Source organism: Hemicordylus capensis, chromosome 4, assembly GCF_027244095.1.
Source record: "Hemicordylus capensis ecotype Gifberg chromosome 4, rHemCap1.1.pri, whole genome shotgun sequence".
NCBI lineage: Eukaryota > Metazoa > Chordata > Lepidosauria > Squamata > Cordylidae > Hemicordylus > Hemicordylus capensis.
In genome coordinates, this window is record NC_069660.1 from 18,549,736 (window position 1) to 18,573,651 (window position 23,916).

Genomic DNA, 23,916 nt, shown 5'->3' on the forward strand with positions numbered 1-23,916 from the left:
TTCAAAGTGGTTTACATGAGGAATGTTAAACAAGAATTCAATTAAAAAGTAACAGTCCAACAACACCAAAAAGTTTCTGCAAGCAGGCACTGGAACAGGGCTAATAAAAAGAGGTGCCAACCTTCATTGCACAGGCTGTGAGCCATGCAGTATCTCATCCCAGGTTTGCCTAGCATTTGTCTGCTTTCACAATTAAGCAGCTTCAGATGTTGTGTGGAACCTCTGTAAAAGCTGAGCTTCTCATGACATCCCCCAGCCTTTGGACTGCATGCTCCCCCTCCCATCTCCACACAAGCGTCTATTTCCTTTCTCAGTTAAGAAAAGCCGAGATTGGTCGTGACATCCGAACTCACCAATCTTGGCTTATTTCAAAACCAAGCTCCAGAACTCACTTCAACCCAAGGGTCAAAGTAGATTAGCAAGTAGGCTAGAATATGCTGAGATGGGTGGGTTCAGACACTGCAACCAATCTCAGCTTTCCCTAACCTAAAAAGGAAGTAGACGCTCAGATGGAGATGGGAATTGGGACTAAGGTTCTGTGCAATGACTGAAGCCACGCATTGAAGAAGAGGGGAGAACTCCATTAAGGCAGGGTTCTCAAACTCAGGTCCCCAGGTGTGGTTGAACTACAACTCCCATCTTCCCCAGCCTTTGGCCATTGTGGCTGGGGGAGATGGGAGTTACAGTCTAACAACATCTGGGGACCCAAGTTTTAGAACCCCTGTATTAAGCATCTAACACTTTTGCAGGTTGCACCCCTTCAGGATGAGGACATACCCTAATACTATTTTTTCTTGACATGAAATATTCCCACAACCAGCTTTATTTCCAGTTGCACTGTCAACCCACTTTGAATCACTGTGGTGGAGCAAGTGGTCATGTGAATGGGCTTGGCTGATAGGCATCAAAATCCCTAGGATCTGTTGTGTCCTTATTTCATGCACAGCTAAGGCATTCTGATATCGAGGTGAACAGCAAACTCATAGCTGAGTGCCCAGACAACCCAGTGGGTGCCCAGGCAACCCAGGGGGTGCCCAGTATTGAAGTCACACAGAAAAAGAGAAAGAAAAAAGCATATTGTGTGACTCAGCCCTTAATGAAAGGTGAATGACAGGGAAATGCCACCATACAGTGAGATTCCCTGCCAAAACTTAGTAGATAAGTATACTCTTAGTCACTTAGAACTTGTGCCTTGGTTATTTTGTGCCACACACAAAAATATCTGTACACAAACAATCAAAATTCTGCAACCATTCCTTAATTTACACAATGTTTTACATTGTCATGGTGGGGAGAAAAAGGACCTGCATCGGGCACTGAGGTCTGTCTTCCTGCTAACCCCTGGAAATGTTGTTCAGTTCAGCCACACTTCTGACCTCAGAGATTTCATCAGGCACTACCTATTCACTTTCAGGTATATTTCAAAAGGTATGAAATTTTCTTTCTTAAAGAATGAAAGGAACCTGAATTTTGTGAGCGGTAGCTCTTAAGTCATCTTGTGCTTTGCTGGGCACTTGTGATCAGAACTGTAAAGGGCAGGTCCATTATACAACCAAATCCTGCTTCATTTTACCACAAAGCAGCTTTTGATCACAACAGCCACTTTCTACTTACCTGTTGACGTCTGCTTTAGCTTCTCGTTTTTCTTTTTTCTCCATTTCCATGGTTTGAAGATCCTGCCGAGTGTGGCTAGCTTGCTGTTCCTTCGGACAGGAGGAGTTCGAATCCCTGAGACCAGATAATCAGAACGCACTGCAGGGGATTGATCCATCTCTTCTGAGAAGGGGGAAAAACAATGTTGATGGTAAGAGAGGTAAAATATATTAAAGAGGCTGAAATAAAGCAAGGCCTAATGTTAAGAAGGACTAGCATCCACACAAACACACCCCCATGAAAGAATGTTTGATCTGAATTCCAAACAAGGCAAGAAGGTGAAATTAGAGTTGCCACTGTATTCCATCTGAAGCAAAATTTTGCAGTTTCTGCTTCAGCAAAAGCATGTGAGAATTTGCAAAGGAAGTAACCAAGAAATCAGTAAGGAATTTCAGTAGCAAAATTTCTTGGTGTGAGTGGGAGGCGGGGTCCAAGTTGTGAGACCCCTTGCTAGTTTTCATGGACATATTAACACAAATTGTTAGTCGAGGTTTGCTGTTAGTGTCATCTGACTCCCATAATCGATGGACAAGTTTTGTTGGAGAATACAGTGGAGTAATTCTGCTCGACCAAACCTCCAAGTAGATCGCAGCATCTGTACTCTGTACATGCTCATGCAGAGAGAAGCCTAGCATATCAAGTCCTATTTCTGCATACTTGAAGACCTCCAGCACATCTGAGGGTGATCTCCCATGGGGGCTGGCAATTAGGGATGTACACAAATTGATTTTTTAAAATCAATTTTGCACCAAAGAAGATTATGAATGATCAAAGATGGGCAGTGATAGTGGATTCTAATTTCATTCATCATTTTACACCAAAGATGATGAATGAACATCTTTGTTCATTCATAATCTTCTTTAGTGCAAAATGATGAATGTACTTAGAATCCACTCTCATTTCCCACCAAAAAATACACACTCAGAACACCTCAAACATTGCAAACAATAAAACCCAGTACCCCATGGGCTTGTGGTTTTGGGGTGGTTGGCACCCTATATGCACTACACCACAACCTGCTCTGGGCCACCCTGGTGCCCCCCAAGTAGAGTTATGGGGCTGATGAAATCCCAATTATTCCCTATGGGGGAAAAGCTTATTAAAGACATGCCAACTTAAAAAAAAATTAAAATCACCCCTTTCACCAATTGCTTTGAAATCTGGGTGGTAGCAGGCACTTATTGGGGGAGTACCACCCAACCTACTCTTCTGCCTCCATAACCCCTTTTCTTCCCTGATTTGTTCCATCTACAAATCGCCCGAATCAGCTAGATTTGGGTACAAATCATTTTGTACCCAAATCGATTCACAGGCAAAGGTTTACCCCCAACTGTGGGGGTAAGCTTTTGTGATTGTGATCATGGGAGGGGCAAAGCCTTTCCCCAACTGAGCTCCCGAGCTGCGTTGGGGCCCCACATGGCTGCTATTTACACTTTAAAAAGAAAAACAAACCTGCAGATCCAAATCACACAAGAGGTGTATCATCTTGGAGCAGGGGATGTGGGCTTCAGATGGAATCCAGTGGCAACTCTAATGTTACCTTCCTGCCTTGCTTGCTGTAGCCTGGAGATCCCCTTTCCAGCCATTCCTCTGCTGCAACTACCATATTTACCTGAATAGGAAATGACTCCAAATTTAAGACAACCCTCATTAAAAATACAGCTTAAATACAGGTTTATACCTATATATTATATATACAGGTATAGTATACCTGTATTAAATACAGGTTACATCTGTATTCACCAGAAAGGAAGAGGTTTCTGAATTTAAGACCTCCCAATTTCTAATATCAAATAATTTTTTTGGGGGGGGGTGAAACTAGTCTTAGATTCAGGCACCCTGCCTCTGAACCTGAAGATAGCCTAAAGCCACCACGACTAGTTGCCAATAATAGATTTGTCCTCCCTCAGGACAGATCTGAAACAAGATCTGAAACAAGAACAGGCAGAGATACCACAGCTGGGCAAGAGGGAAACCTCTCTGGGAAGGACAAGAGCTCCAAGAAAAAAATCAACCCCTCCCTTTGCCACATTTGTTTTTTGACACTTCTCCTTTATGCTTCTTAATAATATGTCTTCATGCGACCATCAATTTCATTAATAGAAAGAAGGCATTGTTGGGAAAGTCATAAAGACCACTTGGTGACAGGCAGCTACAGCCAGTATCTTGAGAGAGAGTAGCAGAGTGCTATAGATAATACGGGTGGGCAGGGTTGTTGGGATATATATGTGGGCACCAGCATATTAATTCTCTAGAACACTGCAACCATCCACCACTATGTCAAGAGGCTGAACATTATACAGCAATTTGCATATTTATTTCAACAAACCATAACATTTAAATGAGTGATACGAAACACATTTTGAAGCCATTTGTATCTAGAATAATACATTGATAATAATCATCTTTGTGAATGCTGCATTCAAAACAATTTCATTGTGTAAGGAAAAACTCAAGCAAACTAAATAACGTTCTTAGATCTTAGTGTGATGGTCAAACTTCTGAGACACTTGGAATTATTTTTCAAAGGATGGTAACCTCAAAATTGCTTTTGGGGGTAAAGAAGACATTTGTATTGTTTCATTTGCGGGGGGGAATGTAGTGAGACAAAGATGAACTGTTAAGAGACAATTTAAATACATTTTCTCATTATGATTTAAAGTGATTTGAAATTATTTTCATTCTATAAATATGAGATGGTGCAAAAATCTGAATAAGATCTATTGCAAAATGACTAACTATGAAAGTTGGGCTTTTAAGAAAAGACAGAAGAAGAGACAGAAAAAGACAGAAGACTAACAGCAATATTCTGCTAACATTAAACACTCTTAAGTGAATTTCAGGTCAAAAGCTGCTGGTCCCTGGAGTAACCTCTCCTTCCCCAAAAGGAAAGGTCACTTGAGTCGGGCCTCGGAGGGTGGGCGGGGGGAGTGCAATTCATCATTTTTTCTGTATAAACTGCTTTGAGAACTTTTTGCTGAAAAGCAGAGAAGACATAATCACTCTTCATGACTTGCTGTAAGGGGAAGGAGGCAGTGTGGCCATGACCAGGAGGGGAACTGAGCCTCTAAGCAAGGGTTCCCAACCTTGGGTGTTCAGATGTTGCTGGACTACATCAGCCCAAGTCACAATGATCATGGCCATTGTGGCTGGAGATTATGGGAGTTGTAATCTGAACAGCCAAGGTTGGGAACCCCTGGCCTACGCTCAAGAAACTGACCAACTTACGTTAATAAAAAAGGAATCGAAACAATGCAGAAGAATAAGGATAATTCTATCTGCAAGGTGGAAAATAGCCCAAGAGAAATATGCAGAGGCAATAACTAAAATAAGTTGTGGGCGATTTGCTAAAAAAATCATGGCTATTGACCCCAAGAAAGGTTGTAAAATCACCATACAATTGGTCTTAGGATGTCAACATTAGTCGTCTGTGAGGAAGGTCATGTATGTAGTCTGCCCTCAACTGCAAGGCAACATAGTGAGTAACTGTGAATTAGTAGGAAATGTGCATAGGAAAATCAACTAAAAACATATTGGGATGGAAACCTGGTGAGATATGATTATCACCTTCCTCAAACAGACGTGAAATTTCCCGAAGATTAAAAGTTGCTATCATGCAATATTTTATGACACGAGCCAGATCCTCTCATAACTCTCCACATCATAAGAGGAAATGGTGGGAAGGGGGGACTGAACAGAAGAGAAACAAATGAGAGGGGACCAGTGTTCCCTCTAACAGAGGTTCCCAGATGTTGTTGACTACAACTCCCATAATCCCCAAGCAAAGGCTATTACCACTGGGGATGCTGGGAGTTGTAGTCAGCAACATCTGGGAATCTCGGTTAGAGGCAACATTGGAGGGGACCCAGCATATAAGGTCCCCCCCCCCGCTTTTTCTTTTTTTTACTATATGCCCAGCATATAAGGAGAGCTGAGAGGAGAGTTGGTCTTGAAGTAGGAAAGGAAAGGAAAGGTTGTGTTGTCGAGTCAGTGTCAACTCTTGGTGACCACAGAGTCATGTGGTTTTCTTGGAAGAATACAGGAGGGGTTTACCATTTGCCAACTCCCATGCAATATGAGATGATGGTGCCTTTCAGCACTTTCCTATATCACTGCTGCCTGATACAGGAGTTTCCCATATTCTGAGAAACACACCAGCGGGGATTTGAAACAACAGCCTCCTGCTCTCTAAGCAGGTTACTTCCCCGCTGCGTCATTAGGTGGCTCAGGTCTTGCAGTAGCAAGTATTCACTGTCCCATCTGCTAAGCAAAGTCTGCCCTGGTTTGTATTTGGATGGGAGATGGCATGCGAGCACTCTGCTGTAAGATATTCCCCTTTGGGGACAGGGCTGTAACCCAGTGGTAGAGCATCTGCTTTGGTTGCAGAAGATCCCAAGTTCAAGCCGTGACATCTCCAGGTAGGGTTGGGAGAGACGCCTGCCTGAAATCTTGAAGAGTCACTGCCAGTTAGTGCATAAGTAATGAGTTTGATGGACCAAGGGTATGACAGTATAAGACAGCATCCTATGCTCCAATCACATTCGGGACCTCTACTAAAAAGAACATAGCACACAAATAATTAAACACAAACATGCCAGAAATATACAGATGTACCAGCTACTACAGTACTTGGAGGGATACTTGTCTTTCCCCCTCCACTACAACAGGCCCCTAGGGATGTCTCCTTTAGCCTTGGCTTATAGGCCAGAACCAGTTGTTTGACAACAAAGATGAGATTCTCATTCCCAAGTGTGGTTATGACATGCAAAGCAAGGGCAGGGATGCACTTGCAGAGCAGAAATTGTTGGGATTTTTCTATAGATATTGTCTCCGTTAATTGTATGGGGTTTGTGTCCTTAATTTGAACGTATCTATGTACTGGCTTGAGGGTAGAGTCACAGTGTTTGTTTGCTCTCCGTTTGCTGTTATAAGTGATTGTAAGAGAGGTTCTCCCTCTCTCTGCATAAGAGTCTGTTAGTCTGTTTATTGCTGTTGTTGTTTTAGCCTATGTTGTAGTTAGTAATATATATCAAACTCTTGTTTCTCAATTAAAGTTGTTTCCTGTACAATTACTTATAGAGTATAAGTAATTAACAGTAGGTTATGGGTCCAGTTGTGAAGCAATGAGGATGTTCTCATGAGCAACAAAGCCCAGGTTTGGCTGCCTGTGGGATCCATCAGGATCCATGAGGATCCTGGCAGCTCCGCAGTGCCAAAGCCAGTGCCAAAGCCTGGCTCTTAGCCAATCTTAAGGGCACAAATGCACCCTTAACCCAGCTGCCAGGATGGAGTGTCAGTGCAAGCTGCTGGAAGCTTGTGCTGACACAGAGATGGGCACCTAGAGAGTCCGTCCTCTTGGAGAATCCCTCAGTGCACTGTACTCAGCACACGGTGCACTATCGATACCCAGTGGCTGGGATAATGAGTCCCAGCTTTTGTTATCCATGCTGCTCATGGGACACGTAGCCTGGACACTGTGGGGCAAAGAGCAATAGTCTGGGGAGAGGTAGGTTGAATCCTACCTCTCCCCCCACCCGTGTGGATGGTTGTGTGAATAGCCCCAATACGTTATGAGATAGCAAAGAACTTGTTGGCAAGAAAGCTGGGCAAGATGACTATTTTTGCATCTGTGGGGAGGCATCCCACTATTGAGCTGCTCAATGAAATGAACTACAGAAAATGGTCCTTCAGAGTGAAGATGTTGCTGAATAGTCTTGGACTATCTTATGTTCTACAGGAACAAAGACAAACAGACAATGAAGAGAAACAGCGAGAATGGGAATGCTGCAAAGCAAGCTATGAGACATATATCTGATTGTAAGTGATCAGGTAATTATCATATAGAAGACAAAAATACAGCAAGATAGACGTGGGAAAGATTGAAGGAGGCATTTCAACAAAGAACCATACATAGTTCAATTTCTCTAATGCTGCAGTTGTGTAACAAAAGATTCAGAGGGGGATTCAGAGGAGTGCTGTTTGCAACAGCACATATGCTCATTTTGGGGGATATTGAGAGAGTTGGTGCTGCAAGAGATAAATATGCCCGAACCAGCAAAAATTGAACTTTTTCTTAATACCTTGCCTAAAGCATATAGAAAGTTTATCTATTTTCTGCAAATTAAAGAAAATGTGACTTTGAGTTTTGTGCAGGACCATTTTCAAGAATTTAATTTGAAAATAAAAAACAGAAAGGGAGGAATCAGTTAAAAATCAAGTCTACAAAGTTGCTGATGGTAGGCAATGTTTTATATGTGGAAGCACCTTGCATTTGAGGAATCCAGTAAAGAGCAAGGGAATAATTCTCAACAGAGGAAAAGGAATAAGACTAAATTCCAGAAAAATGGACTTTTAAACAAACTGGCCTATGCAAAAGTGAAAGCAATGAAAATAATGCTGAGAAAGATGAAAAATTATGCGCTGCAAAAGAAATCATCTGTAGAGTTGAAGTCAAAGTAGAAACAAAATATATTTGGATATATTCACAGAGTGAATGAAGTATGTATTCCAGAGGCAAACTATATTCCAAGTTTGCAAAACAGTTGAATGAGTGTAAAACAGCTACAAAGCATGGAGGCTGAATTGTTTTCAGAAGGGAACACTGCTTTATTTTCAAAGGAGGAAAACTTCTGATGAAAGTCATACTGAAATATGGTGAACTGTATGAAACAGTTTGCAAAAGAGAGCAAACTAATGTTGCAAGTAAGTATGCACAAAAAGAATTGCATGAGTCTTTGGCATTGCCAATTTAGGCATCCAAGCAAGGAATGCATTTCAAAATTAATGAGCAATTGGCAAAAAATCTACAGGTTAAACCATGCAAATCTGATATCAAATGCATTGAATGTGTTAAAGCAAAAGCAACAAGCGGCACATATTCATCAACTACAGAAAGGCAATCCAGTTAGGTTTTGGATTTAATTCACAGTGATATTTGTGGGCTCTTCCCAGTAAAGACGCCAGGGAAGAATCTCAGTTTCCTGACTTTCATAGATGATTTTTCTCACTATACTTAAACTTACCTACTCAAAGAGGAAAACGAGATGTTGCCAAAACTTAAATAATATGTGGCTAGGGTAAGAAGGGGTGTGCTCGAACCAAGGCTCAAGCACAAGTAGGGAGTGGGGAGTAGGCGCTTTAAGAAAGAGGCAAGCAAATCCTTACCTTCTCTCTGCTGCCCCATGCAGCTTCCTACTGGGGTGGCACTCAGCCCAAGAGATGCCTGACCCAGCATCCCATAGGCAGGCTGTGGGCAGGCAGCCTGCCATACTAAACCCAAATGGTCTCTGCACATGCACAGAAGGGCCTTTGGCCGCAGAATCAAGGTACCTTGCCAGGGGAAGGAGCGAGTGGCCTGTATGATGTTTTTACACCACCCATGCAGATAGACAGTGATATTGCAGCTACCCACCCAGCAGGGCTCAGGTAACATAAGCAGTCAGGCGACATAAGCAGTCACTTTTATATGCTCCACTTGAGCATATAGAGCCACTGATTTTGGTTGAGCTCCTCAATCTGAGCAGGCTGTTACTCAGGGAGGCTATTCCCATGATTGCCCAAAAAGCGGGTTAAGGGAGCCCAGCCCGCTTTGGGGCGATCGTGTGCGGCAATGGGAGCCATGCAGCTCCGGGCAGCTAGCCTCATTAAATCCCCCTCCCCTTAAATGAGGTTAACAGAGCAATCACTCCATTGACCTTGTTTTTTTGCTCATGTGTTGCCGCAGCACATGGCCACACATGAGTAGACCCCCGACCTGGAGGCTGCAAGCAGCCGGGCTCGGGGGTCTCTCAAGGATGCCCTGCACACTTGCATGGGGCATCTTGGAGCTTCTGGGGGCTGCACAGCCCCCAATCCCCGATCTGGCCACCCAGCGATGAGCGGCTCCTCATCTGCAGGGCTAAGCCTGCTCTCTCCGCAGAACCCCATCAGGCGCTTCACACGTGTTGTGTGTAGCACCTCAGGGACATACTCTTAGATTGTTAGCCACCCCGGGACTCACGTATAGGGCAGTATAAGACATGCTTGCGAGCTAAATATATAAATAAATTGCTCTCAATTGCCAAGCCCAGCCCAGCTTGAATACCAGCTTCCCTCCAGACCATCAGCCCTGACAATCTTATAGTGCAGCTCATTGCATTGTGAGTAGGGAAGTGTTTCTAAACTGTGAGGAAACACAGCAAAGAAAGCAGGATACACACATACCCCATAAAGACATGCTATCAGTAGTGGTTCCAATCTGACTGGGAGCTGTTCTACAGTATACTAAGCACATGGGTTAATCTGCCCCAGCTCTTATATGTAGGCTGTCTCATCAGTGACACCTTCATGCTTGTGCTCTCTTCCATGCATCAGCACACATTTTCCAGCCATGGATCCCACCCACAACTACGAGCATAGGCACCACTGCTTTAGCAATCCCTCTTATCCCAAGAGCTCCTCATGCACTGCATTGGAGCTTAGATGATCTGGCTAGTTTCTGATGATGTCTTGGCAAGGTTGCTGACCCTACAGCACATTGATCCAGGACTGGGGATGAGTTTCTACAACCTATCCTTAAGCATCACACCAGCATGTCCGACTTGACAGTCTCTTGCAGCACTGCATCGTTACAGCTTGGTTTGATGCTGGGAGACAAAGTATGGAGGAGGTCAATACCTCATCTCCTGCATTATCAGTGTCTTGCCTTGAATTATAGATTTACATGAATTTCCCCCAAACTGTGCTGCGGCAAAGGAAGGCTAGATCAATCACATTGCACCATCGCAGCCAGAATCAAAAAGGATCTGATGCTCAACCAAAATATGGCCAATCAAACTCCACCTCTCACACCCTCCCAAAGGCACTGCCACGAACTGCACCTGCTTGGCAAGTTTCCTTTAGTTCTGTTCAACAGAAACAGACAGTTCTTATACCATATTCACCTCCAAACTAAATCCCTTCTAATTCAGAAAGCTAGGGTAGTGCTGAAGAAAATCCATGGTAAAGTCCATGAGAAAAATCTTCCCTTCCTTTGTTAAACCCCTCCATATAATTCAAACCAAACTTTATTTTGGTCCCTGACTAGCAAAACTACAGTCAAAATTTAGACTGCAGCAGTTCCTTGGAGCAGCTTTTGTTACTGTCTAAATGTTATCGAAAGGTAAAGGTAAAGTGTGCTGTCAAGTCAGTTTCGACCCCTGGTGCCCACAGAGCCCTGTGGTTCTCTTTGTAGAATACAGGAGGGGTTCGCCATTGCCTCCTCCCATGCAGTATGAGATGATGCCTTTCTGCATCTTCCGATATTGCTGCTGCCTGATATAGTACCAACGGGGATTCAAACCAGCAACCTTCTGCTTGTTAGTCAAGCATTTCCCCACTGCACCAGCAAGAGTATTATTAGCAACAACACTAACAATCACATCTATGTGTCTGCATTGGTAGAGCGGCTGCTTTGCATGCAGAAGGTCTCAGGTTCAATTCCTGACATCTCCAGGTAGGGCTTAGAAGGCTCCTTGTGTGAAACCCTGGAGAGCTGCTGCCAGTCAGTGTCAACAGAACTGAGCTAGGAGCTGCTGCCAGTCAGTGTCAACAGTACTGAGCTAGGTGGACCAATGAATTGATGCAGTATATTCACGCAGTATATGCAGTATCTTGGTGCAGCAGAGATACCGACTTGGTGCTGTCTTGTTGCAGCTTCATAACCCTATTTGAATGTGATGTTCAATAAACATACAATTTTACTCTATTCAGACATAAAGATCATGCACACGGCCATTTTAGCTGGTGGGGCGGAGGGCTGGAGGGGAGGCAGACTAGCCTGCCTCCCCGCACATAATCTCTGTCCTTGTCCAGGCTCTGCAGCAATAATTAGAGCAGGGAGCCAGAGGAGGAAGTCCTCCAGCATCCCTCAATGCACCGCCCCAGGGACACGGTGCACTGGGAGATGCTCCCTCAGCAAGGCGCTCTTGCCGCCTGGCTCTGTGTGTGCAATGCTGCCAGTGTGTGCACATTCAATGCTGTCTGCCCACACACACATGCAACCTTGGACCTGGGCTAAATTCTCAGAGCCGAGGCAGCACCAGGATAGGGCTCAATCCTGGCAGTGCAGCCAAACCTGGGCTTGGCTGCCCGTGTGAAAAGCCTCATAGTGTGGTATGCGTGTTCCCCTGCCAAATGAAGGGTACAGATCGGATGTGAACTACTGTATGTGCATTAAACATAGCGAGGCTCTCTGCATGAGCCTAACTGGGCTCAGCAAGGAAAGCGGGCTTAGTCCGCTCTCCCCGCACACGAGCAGGGAGCCGTCCCTGGGCCGACGGATCAGCCGCCCACATAATTACCGGCTCCATGGCAGGAATCAGGGGCCTCATGGCTCCCAGAAATCCCAGGCTCCTGAGGAGACCCCCAAGGCTGGGAGGCCTGTTGGAGCCTCCCAGTTGAGGGTCTCCTTGCGAGTCGCCGCAGCGCAGAGCCGCGGCATGGCATCTCACAATCAGAAGAATGGGATTAGCAGAGCACTGGCTCCACTAACCTCATTTAAGGGGAGGGGTATTTTGGAAGGTTTGCTGCCTGTGTTCAGATCTGTACATGCACAAATTGTACACCGATTGTACATTATTTGAACATAAGATATGAATGCAGCTTCTGCCCACAGTGTACACACATACATATCTGCATGTAGGTACAGTTGTTCAGATATGTTCGATGCAGGTACAATAGTTCACTCCCTATTTGTACCCTGCCTGTATCAAGATTCAGTTTTTAAATGAATGCACGTGCAATCATTTATACAATGTTACATATGTACATACCTCTGTTTGCCGATGTCTAAATAGGGCTATACATGTTCATGAAACTAATTCTTAGGCTTACTTGTTGCTCTTGCTTTCCAGTCACCCCATATTGTTTTGGTGGAGGAGTCTGCCTTGAGGACAGCAGGTCTGTCGCTGTGAATTCTGCAGAGAAGAAAAATCGTCTAGGCCTTCCCAACTGTAACTCAGTCAGGAGAAATCACATGGCTGGCTCACCTGACTGCACTCTTGTCCTCTATGCTGGGAGAAACGGATCAAAGGGAAAATGAAGGCATAGGCTCAAATGGTCCCACAGAATTCTTTGAGGGAATTGGCTACGCCAATTAGTGGTATAAAACAGATCCATTTGTAGTGTAATCAGGACCCATGGCAGTTGCTGTCAACACATTTGAGAACTCCTTCACTAGACAGCTATTTTTCACCCTAAGAATGCCACAGAGTTTTAGAACATTTTCGCACATGAAGCTTCAGTCATTTTTGCTTGTTTTTGCACTCCAGTCTCTAGAATTCAAAATAGGAACATAGAAAACTGCCATATACTGAGTCAGACCATCGGTCCATCTAGCTCATATTGTCTACACAGACTGGCAGCGGCTTCTCCAAGGTTGCAGGCAGGAATCTCTCTCAGCCCTATCTTGGAGATGCCAGGGAGGGAACTTGGAGCCTAGATGCTCTTCCCAGAGCGGCCCCATCACCTAAGGGGAATATCTTACAGTGCTTACACATGTAGTCTCCCATTCATATGCAACCAGGGTGGACCCTGCTTAGCTAAGGGGACAAGTCATGCTTGCTACCACAAGACCAGCTCTCCTCCAAAATGTAACATTCAAAATCACCTATATTTGCTTGATTGATTGATTGATTGAATGAAAACATTTGATCTATCACAAATAACATTCACATCTGCACACATTGCACTGGGGAGGCTCAGGGGCCGTGTTCTCTCTAACTTTTTTTAATCTGTGCGCAGAATGAGTTTTGTTCTGGGCAGTAGTATTAAGGCAGTGTGCACGCACATGCATTCAGAATGGGACCTTCTAGATTCAACCTGAGCAGGAACTGAGTGGACATCAAAGAATGTGTGAGCATGTGCACATGCGTACGCCCCAGAGGGAACACTGCTCAGGGGTGCTTTTAGGAACATGCGCCAACCATCCCTCACTACTCAGGTGTTAGCTACTGTGTGTGTGTGTGTGTGTGTGTGTGTGTGTGTGTGTGTGAAGTGGCTCTTTGGGTTCCTTGTACATAGAAGAGGGGCGAAATCTCAAGTTGTGCCAGGAGTCTGTTTTTCGATCTCCCAGGTTGCTGACTGCAGCACTTCCAGCAATGCACACAGTGTGGGGCCAGTAGGGTTGTTAAGCACATCAGGAACCCTGTGCCAGACTTGTGAGGGAGAAGGGATCATGGATAGAGCCCGCATGTGGAAAGTCTGTTGTGCTCATTGCAAGTTTGCACTGGCAGAGCTGAGTCTCACGTGGGTGCAGGGGCGTAGCAAGGTTCGAGTGGGCCCAGAGGCAAGATTTTAAAATGCCCCCCCCTCACTGAAGCTCAGCTCATGAAGTAAAGAAATCTTAAATGAGGCTGAATGGTGGTAACAATAAGCATAGTAAAATTTATATATAAATTATTTTTGAAAAGGTTTTGTAGATTGTGGATAATGCAAGTCATTTAATGGTACTAGAGAAAGATATGCTGTTCTAGTAGCTCCAAGTCTTAACACTCACCTCAATTTTGGAGGATGAATACAACTGAAGGAAGCCCGGGCGGGTGTGCAGCTGGGGGAGTCAGTCATGTGACTTGCCTCCGGGCCCCCCCCCAAGGCAATGGGGCCCCAGACAACTGTCTCCCCTTGCCCTATTATAGTTACGCCCCTGTGTGGGTGCATCATTTGTGTTCATTTCTTGCATTTTGTTGGGTTTCTTGAGATGACGACTGTAAGTCACTTTGTAAACCAAGGAAACACCACAAATATGTCTAATAAAACCTCTAGGCTTCAATCCAATGGATACTTTATTGGGAGTAAGTCTATTAAACTCAGTGTTTGCTGATCAGTGAGGGTAATAAAGATGCGGATGAAGGAGAAGAAAACAGAGGAGGAGGAGGAACTCAGTGGCTGATATCTTGACTAACGAACTGCTTGCAGAAGCTGTTGCACTAGCTAGTTACACTAAGTTTCAAGCTGTTGACTGCTGTTGTACAGCTGCAAGCCTATTTGTGCAGCCTGCATCACACCTCATTTTTCAAAAAGGAACATCTGTGCAATGTTCTGTGCAGGAGGACTATAATGCAAGAGCCCAATAGAGCAACTCCACAAATTCCCCGTTTTTCAGTGCAGCTATACACCTGGCACTAGTATGACTTTGCTTGTTATGCAAGTGGTTCACTAGTCAGGATGCAAGCCAGTGAGACCTGCTTATGAAAAAGCACACATGGGATCATGCTGACAGTGTGTGGCAGGCTCCGTGGGGTTGCCTTATCCATCCTATTCTATCCTGGAAGCAGAGGTGTATATAAAATGTTCAAACTTGGTATAAGCACAACTTGCAAAAGCCTTCATAGAAACATAGGAAGCTGCCATATACTGAGTCAGGCCATTGGTCTATCTAGCTCAGTATTGTCTTCACAGACTGGCAGTGGCTTCACCAAGGTTGCAGGCAGGAATCTCTCTCAGCCCTATCTTGAAGAAGCCAGGGAGGGAACTTGGAACCTTCTGCTCTTCCCAGAGCGGCTCCATCCCCTGAGGGGAATATCTTACAGTGCTCACACATCAAGTCTCCCTTTCATATGCAACCAGGGTGGACCCTGCTTAGCTAAGGGGACACGTCATGCTTGCTACCACAAGACCAGCTCTCCTCTCCTCATTTGTTAAAAATGTCTGTGGCTCTCAAACAACCCTGTCACTGCAGGACTGCCACTATGATTCTTGGATTCACATAAAGCTAACTTTCTGTAGGCTAGAGGGCTGCACAACTTTGGCCCTTCTGCAGATGCTGGACTACAGCTTCCATCATACCTCACTGTTGGCCACTGTGGCTGGGGATTATGGGAGTTGCATTCCAAAAACAGCTGGAGGGTCAAAGTTGTGCAGTCCCACTATAGGCCCCTCAGCAGGGCAGAATATGTCGTATTCATATTCGAATTCAGCAGTGGCTTGTGTAGCCATGCCCACTGCATTGCTGAAGTTGGGGGGATGTCAACATAGGAACATAGGAAGCTGCCATATACTGAGTCAGACCATAGGTCCATCTCGCTCAGTATTGTCTACACAGACTGGCAGCGGCATCTCCAAGGTTGCAGGCAGGAATCTCTCTCAGCCCTATCTTGGAGAAGCCAGGGAAGGAACTTGGAACCTAGATGCTCTTCTCAGAGCGGCTCCATCCCTTAAGGGGAATATCTTACAGTGCTCACACATCAAGTCTCCCATTCATATGCAACCAGGGAAGACCCTGCTTAGCTATGGGGACAAGTCATGCTTGCTACCACAAGACCAGCTCTCTTCCCAGGGTGCAATGTCCGGTGCATGTTATGAGCAGGCATTGCCAGCTGGCAAGCACAGAGGGAAAGGCTTTGCTCATTCATAGGAACATAGGAAACTGCCATATACTGAGTCAGGCCATTGGTCCATTTAGCTCAGTATTGTCTACCCAGTCTGACAGTGGGTTCTCCAAAATTTCAGGCAGGAGTGTCTCTCACAGCTATCTTGGAGATGCCAGGGAGGGAATTTGTAATGTTTTGTATGCAAGCATGCAGATGCTCTTCCCAGAGTGGCCCCATCCCCTGTGGGGAATATCTTACAGTGCTCACACATGTAGTTTCCCATTCAAATACAAACCATGGTAAACTCTGCTTAGCAAAGGGGGCAATTCATGCTTGCTACCAAAAGACCAGATCTCCATCCATCCATCCATCCATTATGCATATATAGCACTGTTGATGCACATTTACAGAATGACACAAGGAAAAAGAAAGGTCTGTGTTCCAAGGAGCTTACAATCTAAACATAGACATGGGAGTGAGGAGACAACAGGTGGGAGGGAAGGAGAGGAATAATAAAATAAAAGGTCGCTTATGAAAAATTCAGTGATACATACTTATGCTATGGGTTCTGCACCTTGGGTCCCCAGATGTTGTTGGACTACAATTCCCAATCCCAGCCACAACGGCACAATGCTTTAATTTAATTTATCATTACTATCTGACCTGGACAAGAATTCCCAGCATACCACCACCTACCCAACCCTCAAAACCTATTTCCCTCCTTCCCCTCAACAGCGAAACTCTTCTCCCGATCAGTGAGAAGAGCCTCTCGTGGGCCTGCAGGGAGGGTGGGCTTAGCCTTCTCTCCCCCCAGACAATCAGCCTCCAAGTCCTGGGCAGCCGGATCGGCCACTCACATGACTGCCGGCTCTGTCACTGGCCTGGAAGTGACCTTCAGACTGGCCTGCAAATAAATCAAGTCATTTTCCCATGGTTGTTGTTGTTGTTGCTATTGTTGTTGTTGCTTAATAGCTTGGCTTATTTCTGACATGATGGGGCAGGGAGCTCATCCATCATTGGAAAGGGCATTGGCATTACTCCCCCCATCCTTCAAGTTTTCAAATTTCCAGCAATTGTAGAGGCTGTACAGGCCATTGGCATCTTTAAGATGCAGCTTCATAAGATACTCGTCATGTCAAAATTGGAAAAGAGGATAAAGCACCGGACTGCTTGGTAATAGGAGACCCCTCTGCTCACCAAGGCGATGGAGACGTTATCCTCATCTCCAAAAAGAAAGCCAATCAAATTCGTACAACGCCCTCTGCTCATCACAGAATTTGATTTCCATTCTCCCATACTAAACTAATCTAGATTACAGAGCAGACTTTATTTGAAATCAGCAAAGGAAAAGAGATTAGACTCATCAAAGAAAATAAAGAAAAGAAAGGGAAAGTTAGAAGCAACCATGGAAATTGTATAAGGCACACCGAAAAAGACACCGTTTATGGCTCAGACTTTTGGATCCTTTCCAACCTGCCTCAACAAGGCTAATATATTGCTTTAATGGCAATATAGAGATCTGAGTCAAGGTGAGAGGATGCTAATCAGGAAGCTTTCATGTCTTTGGATCAACCTGTCATGCCACAGTAACACTTCCTAAGATTTTCATCTAACGCATAATGTGACAGATCTGGTTCGTTAACAAAAGCAAATAGGGGTGTGCAATTCGGGATTTCGGGTGATTCGGCTCGGACCCGAACCGAATCACCCCTGTTCTGTTTTGTGCCCGAATCTGGGTCACCCGAATCACCCTTGATTCAGTTCGGATTCGGATTTAATCCGAATCCGAATCCGAATCGATTCGGGGGGGTAAAAAGGGGCCCAGGGGCAAAATTTTGGGGTGGGGTGGTAGTGCCCAATGGGTAGAGTCTACCACCCCAATTTCGGGGGGATTGGGCAAAATCCTGATTTTTGGTGAATTTTTAAAGTTTTAGTGACTTTGGGGCAGTTCGGGGGCATAGCATGGGATCTGGGCAAAAGGAGTGGGGTGGGGTGGTAGTGCCTAATGGGTGCAGGCTACCACCCCAATTTCAGGGGGATTGGGCCAAGGGCTGATTTTTGGTAAATTTCTGAAAATTTCATGTCTTTGGGGCAGATTGGGGCATATTGGGGCAGAAAGTGGGGCCTGGGGCAGAATAGTGGGGTGGGGTGGTAGTGCCTCATGGGTTCAGGCTACCACCCCAATTTCAGGGGGTTTGGACAAAGGGCTGATTTTTTGAGAATTTTTGAAGTTTTAGTGACTTTGGGGCAGTTTGGGGGCAGAAAGTGGATCTGCCCCAAAATAGTGGGGTGGGGTGGTAGTGCCTCATGGGTGGAGGCTACCACACCAATTTCAGGGGGATTGGGCAGAGGGCTGATTTTTTGAGAATTTTTGAAGTTTGGGTGTCTTTGGGGCAGATTGGGGGCAGAAAGTGGATCTGCCCCAAAGGAGTGGGGTGGGCTGGTAGATAGTGCCTAATGGGTGGAGGCTACCACCCATCCCCAATTTAAGAGTGATTGGGCAGAGGGGTGAATTATGGTGAATTTATTTGTATGAGGTTTGTCTTCATAAGGTGAAGTGTGCTAAATTGATTACTTCCTCATATTATTCATAGTAAAGGAAAGTGTGAAAAAGTGAAAGTGGGGTCATGAGAGTTGTTTAATTGAAAAAAATCTCATTTGCTATGATAGAATGAGAATTCACACCTCAGAAAAAACTTCTGAGGTGTGAATTCTCATTCTATCATAGCAAATGAGATATTTTTCAATTAAACAACTCTCATGACCCCACTTTCACTTTTTCACACTTACTATGAATATGAGGAAGTAATCAATTTAGCACACTTCACCTTATGAAGACAAACCTCATAAAAATAAATTCACCAGAATTCCCCCCTCTGCCCAATCACTCTTAAATTGGGGATGGGTGGTAGCCTCCACCCATTAGGCACTATCTACCAGCCCACCCCACTCCTTTGGGGCAGATCCACTTTCTGCCCCCAATCTGCCCCAAAGACACCCAAACTTCAAAAATTCTCAAAAAATCAGCCCTCTGCCCAATCCCCCTGAAATGGGGGTGGTAGCCTCCACCCATGAGGCACTACCACCCCACCCCACTATTTTGGGGCAGATCCACTTTCTGCCCCCAAACTGCCCCAAAGTCACTAAAACTTCAAAAATTCTCAAAAAATCAGCCCTTTGTCCAAACCCCCTGAAATTGGGGTGGTAGCCTGAACCCATGAGGCACTACCACCCCACCCCACTATTCTGCCCCAGGCCCCACTTTCTGCCCCAATATGCCCCAATCTGCCCCAAAGACATGAAATTTTCAGAAATTTACCAAAAATCAGCCCTTGGCCCAATCCCCCTGAAATTGGGGTGGTAGCCTGCACCCATTAGGCACTACCACCCCACCCCACTCCTTTTGCCCAGATCCCATGCTATGCCCCCGAACTGCCCCAAAGTCACTAAAACTTTAAAAATTCACCAAAAATCAACCGTGAACCGAATCACCTGAATTTTTCATGCCCGAAATTCGGGTGATTCGGCTCGTGCCCGAAAAATATCGGGGGACATCGGGGGTGATTCGGTTCGGCCCCGAATCACCCGAAATTGTTCGTTTCGGGCACAGATCGTTCTGTGCCCGAAATTTTTTGCACATCCCTAAAAGCAAATGCTACAATGCTGCTGTGAAAACTGAAGATGGGACAAAACTGTGCAAGTTAGGCAGTGAAGGAGAAAAACCCAAGGCTGAATGTGCAGCAGAATCCACAGCAGAACGTGCAGCCACGTGCATACGTCTGCCACCACAACATTACTCACAGAACAGGATGTGTGTGTTTGTGTCAATGCACATTCTTATTCAAACTAGCACAAATAGTCAACACATATGCTACTAGCCCACCAGGTTAATGGTCTTCTGGTGGCAAGCATGACTTGTCCTCTTTGCTAAGCAGGGTCTGCCCTGGTTTGCATCTGAATGGGAGACTACATGTGTGAGTACTGTAAGTTATTCCCCTCAGGGGATGGGGGCACTCTGGGAAGAGCTCTGGCATACACTCACTACAACTGTACCAAATTTGGTTCAGATCGGCTGGGCGGTTCACAGTTTAGCCCACTTGAGGCTCAAACATTTACATGTCCACCATCTTGAACTAGGGTGAATGACAACATCACAAACTATGCTGTTGACATGTCCGTACGTGTCCCTACAACGGTACACAATTTGGTTCATATTGGCCCAGACATTGTGAAGTTGATAGGGCAGGACACACACATGGAACGCCGGGTGATCACATAAGCCTATTGGGAAGTAGGCTAATAAATAGTAAACAAATAAGATGGTTCTCTTTCCCAAAAGGGCTCACAAAAGAAACATGAAAGAAACGGAAGTACTTTTTCACACAACGCATAATCAACTTGTGGAATTCTCTGCCACGAGATGTAGCGACAGCCAACAAACTGGATGGCTTTAAGAGGGGTTTGGATAACTTCCAAACAAAATTGAGGAGAAGTCTATCAATGGCTACTAGTCAGAGAGCTAAAGGCCACCTCCAGCCTCAAAGGCAGGATGTCTCTGAGTACCAGTTGCAAGGGAGTAACAGCAGGAGAGAGGGCATACCCTCCACTCCTGCCTGTGGCTTCCAGCGGCATCTGGTGGGCCACTGTGTGAAACAGGATGCTGGGCTAGATGGGCCTTGGGCCTGATCCAGCAGGGCTGTTCTTATGTTCTTATGAGGTAGACATCGGCAACAACGAGTGGAGGGATGTTGTACTAATGTTAATCATACAAAAATCACCACTTTGATAGGGTTGTGTGTTTTGTTTTTGAAACACACCAATATTGTTCTTTGTTCGAAATTGCAAAATCCGAATTGGAAATGGTTTTGATTTTAAAAAATGGCCCCAGGGCAAAACTAGTGGGTGGGGGTGGTAGTGCCCAATGAGAGGAAGCTACCACCCAAATTTCAGAGGAATTGGGCAAAGGGCTGATTTTTGGTGAATTTTTGAAGATTTTGAAGATTTTTCCCATAGGGAATAATGGAGGAAAAGTATAGCTTCACGTCAGGGGCAAAGGGGTGTCCCAGAGCAGAGTAGGGTGGGTGGTAGTGCCCAGTGGGGGCAAGGAAGCTTCCAGAATTATTTCAAAGGAACTGGGCAGAGGGCTGATTTTTTAAATATTTAATGGAGTTTACGTGTCTTTAAGGTTCTTCCCCATAGGGGATGATGGAAGTTTCAGAAGCCCCATAACTGCACTTGGGGGGACACCAGGGTGGCCCAGAGTGAGTGGTGGTGTAGAGCACATAGGGTGCCAACCACCCCCATGGGTTGCTAACCCATGGGGTACTGGGTTCTGTTGTTTCTGAGATCTTTTGAGTGTAGATTCTCTGGTAGTATATGAGAGTGGATTCATGGTTTGTCATTGAAAATCTCATATGCTACCAGAGAATCTGCAGGCTGGGCTCAGGCTGGCAACAAAGCAGGCATAGGCAATGGCATGGCAGCTCTCAAGGGGGTGAAAAAAAATCTTCTGGAACAAAAAGGCAATGCAGCAGATAAATCCATTCCCAGGCTGGCATGCAGTAGCCATAGCAGGCTGGCAGGCTGGGCTCAGGCTGGCAACAAGGCAGGCAGGGATAGGCAATGGCATGGCATCATCATGGCAACCTGAGGCATGCCTTGCCATGCAAACTAGTTGTCTCTGTCTCTCTTCAATGAGGCAGAAAGGCAGAATGGCAAATGAGTAACTAGTTGAATGAATTGAAAACCCCTCCTTGAACTCCCCCCACCCTTGCCCCTTCTTTGACCCTTCCCCTGGCCAATGTGGGGTCAGTAAAGAGTGCAAGAGGCAAAAGAGCCAATGGGGAACAATGAGGGAATCGTCAGCAGGTCAGCCCATACTTTAGGTCACTGATTGGAAGGCTGGAAGGGTGGGAAATTCAAAAGATGTCAAACACAAATGGAGACTGACTCAGAGATCGCCACAAAATGGAGGTCCGAAACAACAAAACATTTTGTTGCCAAAAAAGGGACGTTTTGTTTTGTGTACAAAACTTTCGGATTTGGAAAAGGGGTGTTTTGTTTTGTCTACAAAACACCCGAAACGGCCTCTTTCAAGTACAAAACATTTTGTACCCGAAACGTTTCGCACATCCCTACACTTTGATATGTGCTTCTTTGCTCTGTTAGTAGGGGCTTAAGACAGGAGCCTTTTTTGAGCCCCATCTGGAGACCCCTTCACCATGCCAAGCATGCACTCTACCACAGAGATACAGCCCCTCTCTAGCCCTGTTCCGGTCTTATGCAAACTGGGGGTGCTGTATGTGAGCTGAAAGTTCTTAAAAAGCCATTCATGAGGCATTTAAAAACCCCACCTGTAGAGACAATCACTGTATTCATGGAGAGATGTCCTCCGCCCCACCCACCCCCACCCCTACACCAGAATGCTGTGCAGCCTCAGCATTCCACATCACAGGGAAGATCGCTCCATGAGTTCAATATTTGTCTCCTGTCAGTGTGGAGAGCAGGGTTTTTCATATGCATCACTGAAGGGTGGGATTGCAAATGCATTCTCAGGGGTGCTGTACATGAGTACCACATCTCCAGTTTGCATAATACCTGAACAGGGCTTCTCTCTCTGCAGAAACAAGCGGCTGCTATTCTAGCTTACTTGCAGTAATGAGAGGCTGGGTGTATAACATTGTTCACCTCTCCCACAGTTCAGTCAAGATAAGGTATCAATTAGATCTTGTTATTTTTCTGTAGAGCAATCAATCTGTTGCCTTGCCTACCAGAATAGTTCTCTGGTTATATTCACTGGCAAGTTCGGCAGAGGCTGCCCAGAAAAACAGCTGCAATTATTCACCCACAGTCCCCCTGAGGGGAGGGGGGAATCCATGCTCCTCCTAAGCACCCTCTCCTTCCTTTTCCCTCACCCCTTCAGTGTAAGATAGTTGGGGTATTTCTTTGGATGATGGTATTCCTTATGAATGATTGTAGTGGTGGTCCAGATATAGATATAGATATAGATATAGATATAGATATAGATATAGATGATCGTAGTGGTGGTTGATGTGTGTGTTTGTGCGCATCCATATCCTAAGAAATGCCCCATCATATGAACCATCATTATAATCATCCATAAGAAAAACCATCATCCTAAGGAATGCCCCAACTATCTTACTGCTGAGGGGGTGGGGGGGAAAGGAAGGAGAGTACACAGATTCTCCGTGCTCCTTATATATAAAGTATCCCTATATCTATATATGTATGGGGTGGAGGGGGGGCAGATTAATGCCTTTGTCTCAGAGCAAGCTCATGTGACTGGAAGGAAAAATGCTGAATCATCCCTGCTGAGCTTTCTGGCAAAGGCTATTCCTAAAACTTTCCTATATTTCTGGTAGGTTCAAAAATGGCTGCCACCACCACTCATCTTTATTATGGAGCTTGACCCTCCCTGGGCATGGGGTGGAATCCCAAGGAAAACTCTCTTTATTCTGCTATTAGATAAGTACAAAAACCTTCCACGTGAACGCCTGCACGTGGTGAGAAAATCGATAGCTGCTGAACTCCTGAGAAGACATGATTGCACCAGAGAAACTCCCCTTCAGTCCTTCCTATCTTTTGAGTTAAAAACTCACTCCAAGAGGCTTGTAAAAAGAAAGAACAAAAAGAAAAATAGTTTTATTCAAATGCTACAGACTGCTTCCGTCTGAGGCTTTCTCAGCTTTTAGTTACAGGTAAAAATACTCAGTAGGTTACAAGAATACTTCAAAAAGCACCCCAAATGATGTTGGGGCAGCACTCTTTAGAAATTGTGGTTGCCCAGTTGCAAGGAACAGGTATATAGGAAAATACAAAAGCACCTTTAAAAGCTTACAGAGTCTTTTGCAATGCCCTGGCTGGATGGGCGATGGCTAGTGTTTCTTAGTTTAATTACATTACAGGTAAGCAATAC

At 45.3% G+C, this 23,916-nt stretch overlaps 1 protein-coding gene across 13 annotated transcripts in view; it reads right to left on the reverse strand.

Moving 5' to 3' along the window:
* The window catches only part of PHACTR3 (phosphatase and actin regulator 3), a 356,261-nt gene that overhangs the window by 159,696 nt on the left and 172,649 nt on the right, over nucleotides 1-23,916 (reverse strand). For 11 of the 13 annotated variants that reach the window (XM_053249632.1, XM_053249641.1, XM_053249630.1 and 8 more), the window contains one exon: nucleotides 1,615-1,776. In XM_053249632.1, coding sequence (XP_053105607.1) covers nucleotides 1,615-1,771 — 157 coding nt within the window. In that variant the 5' untranslated portion in view covers nucleotides 1,772-1,776. Of the gene's footprint in view, nucleotides 1-1,614; nucleotides 1,777-3,105; nucleotides 3,243-12,504; nucleotides 12,524-23,916 lie in introns of those variants that run through there. The other 2 variants (XM_053249637.1, XM_053249636.1) reach the window with 2 other exon arrangements.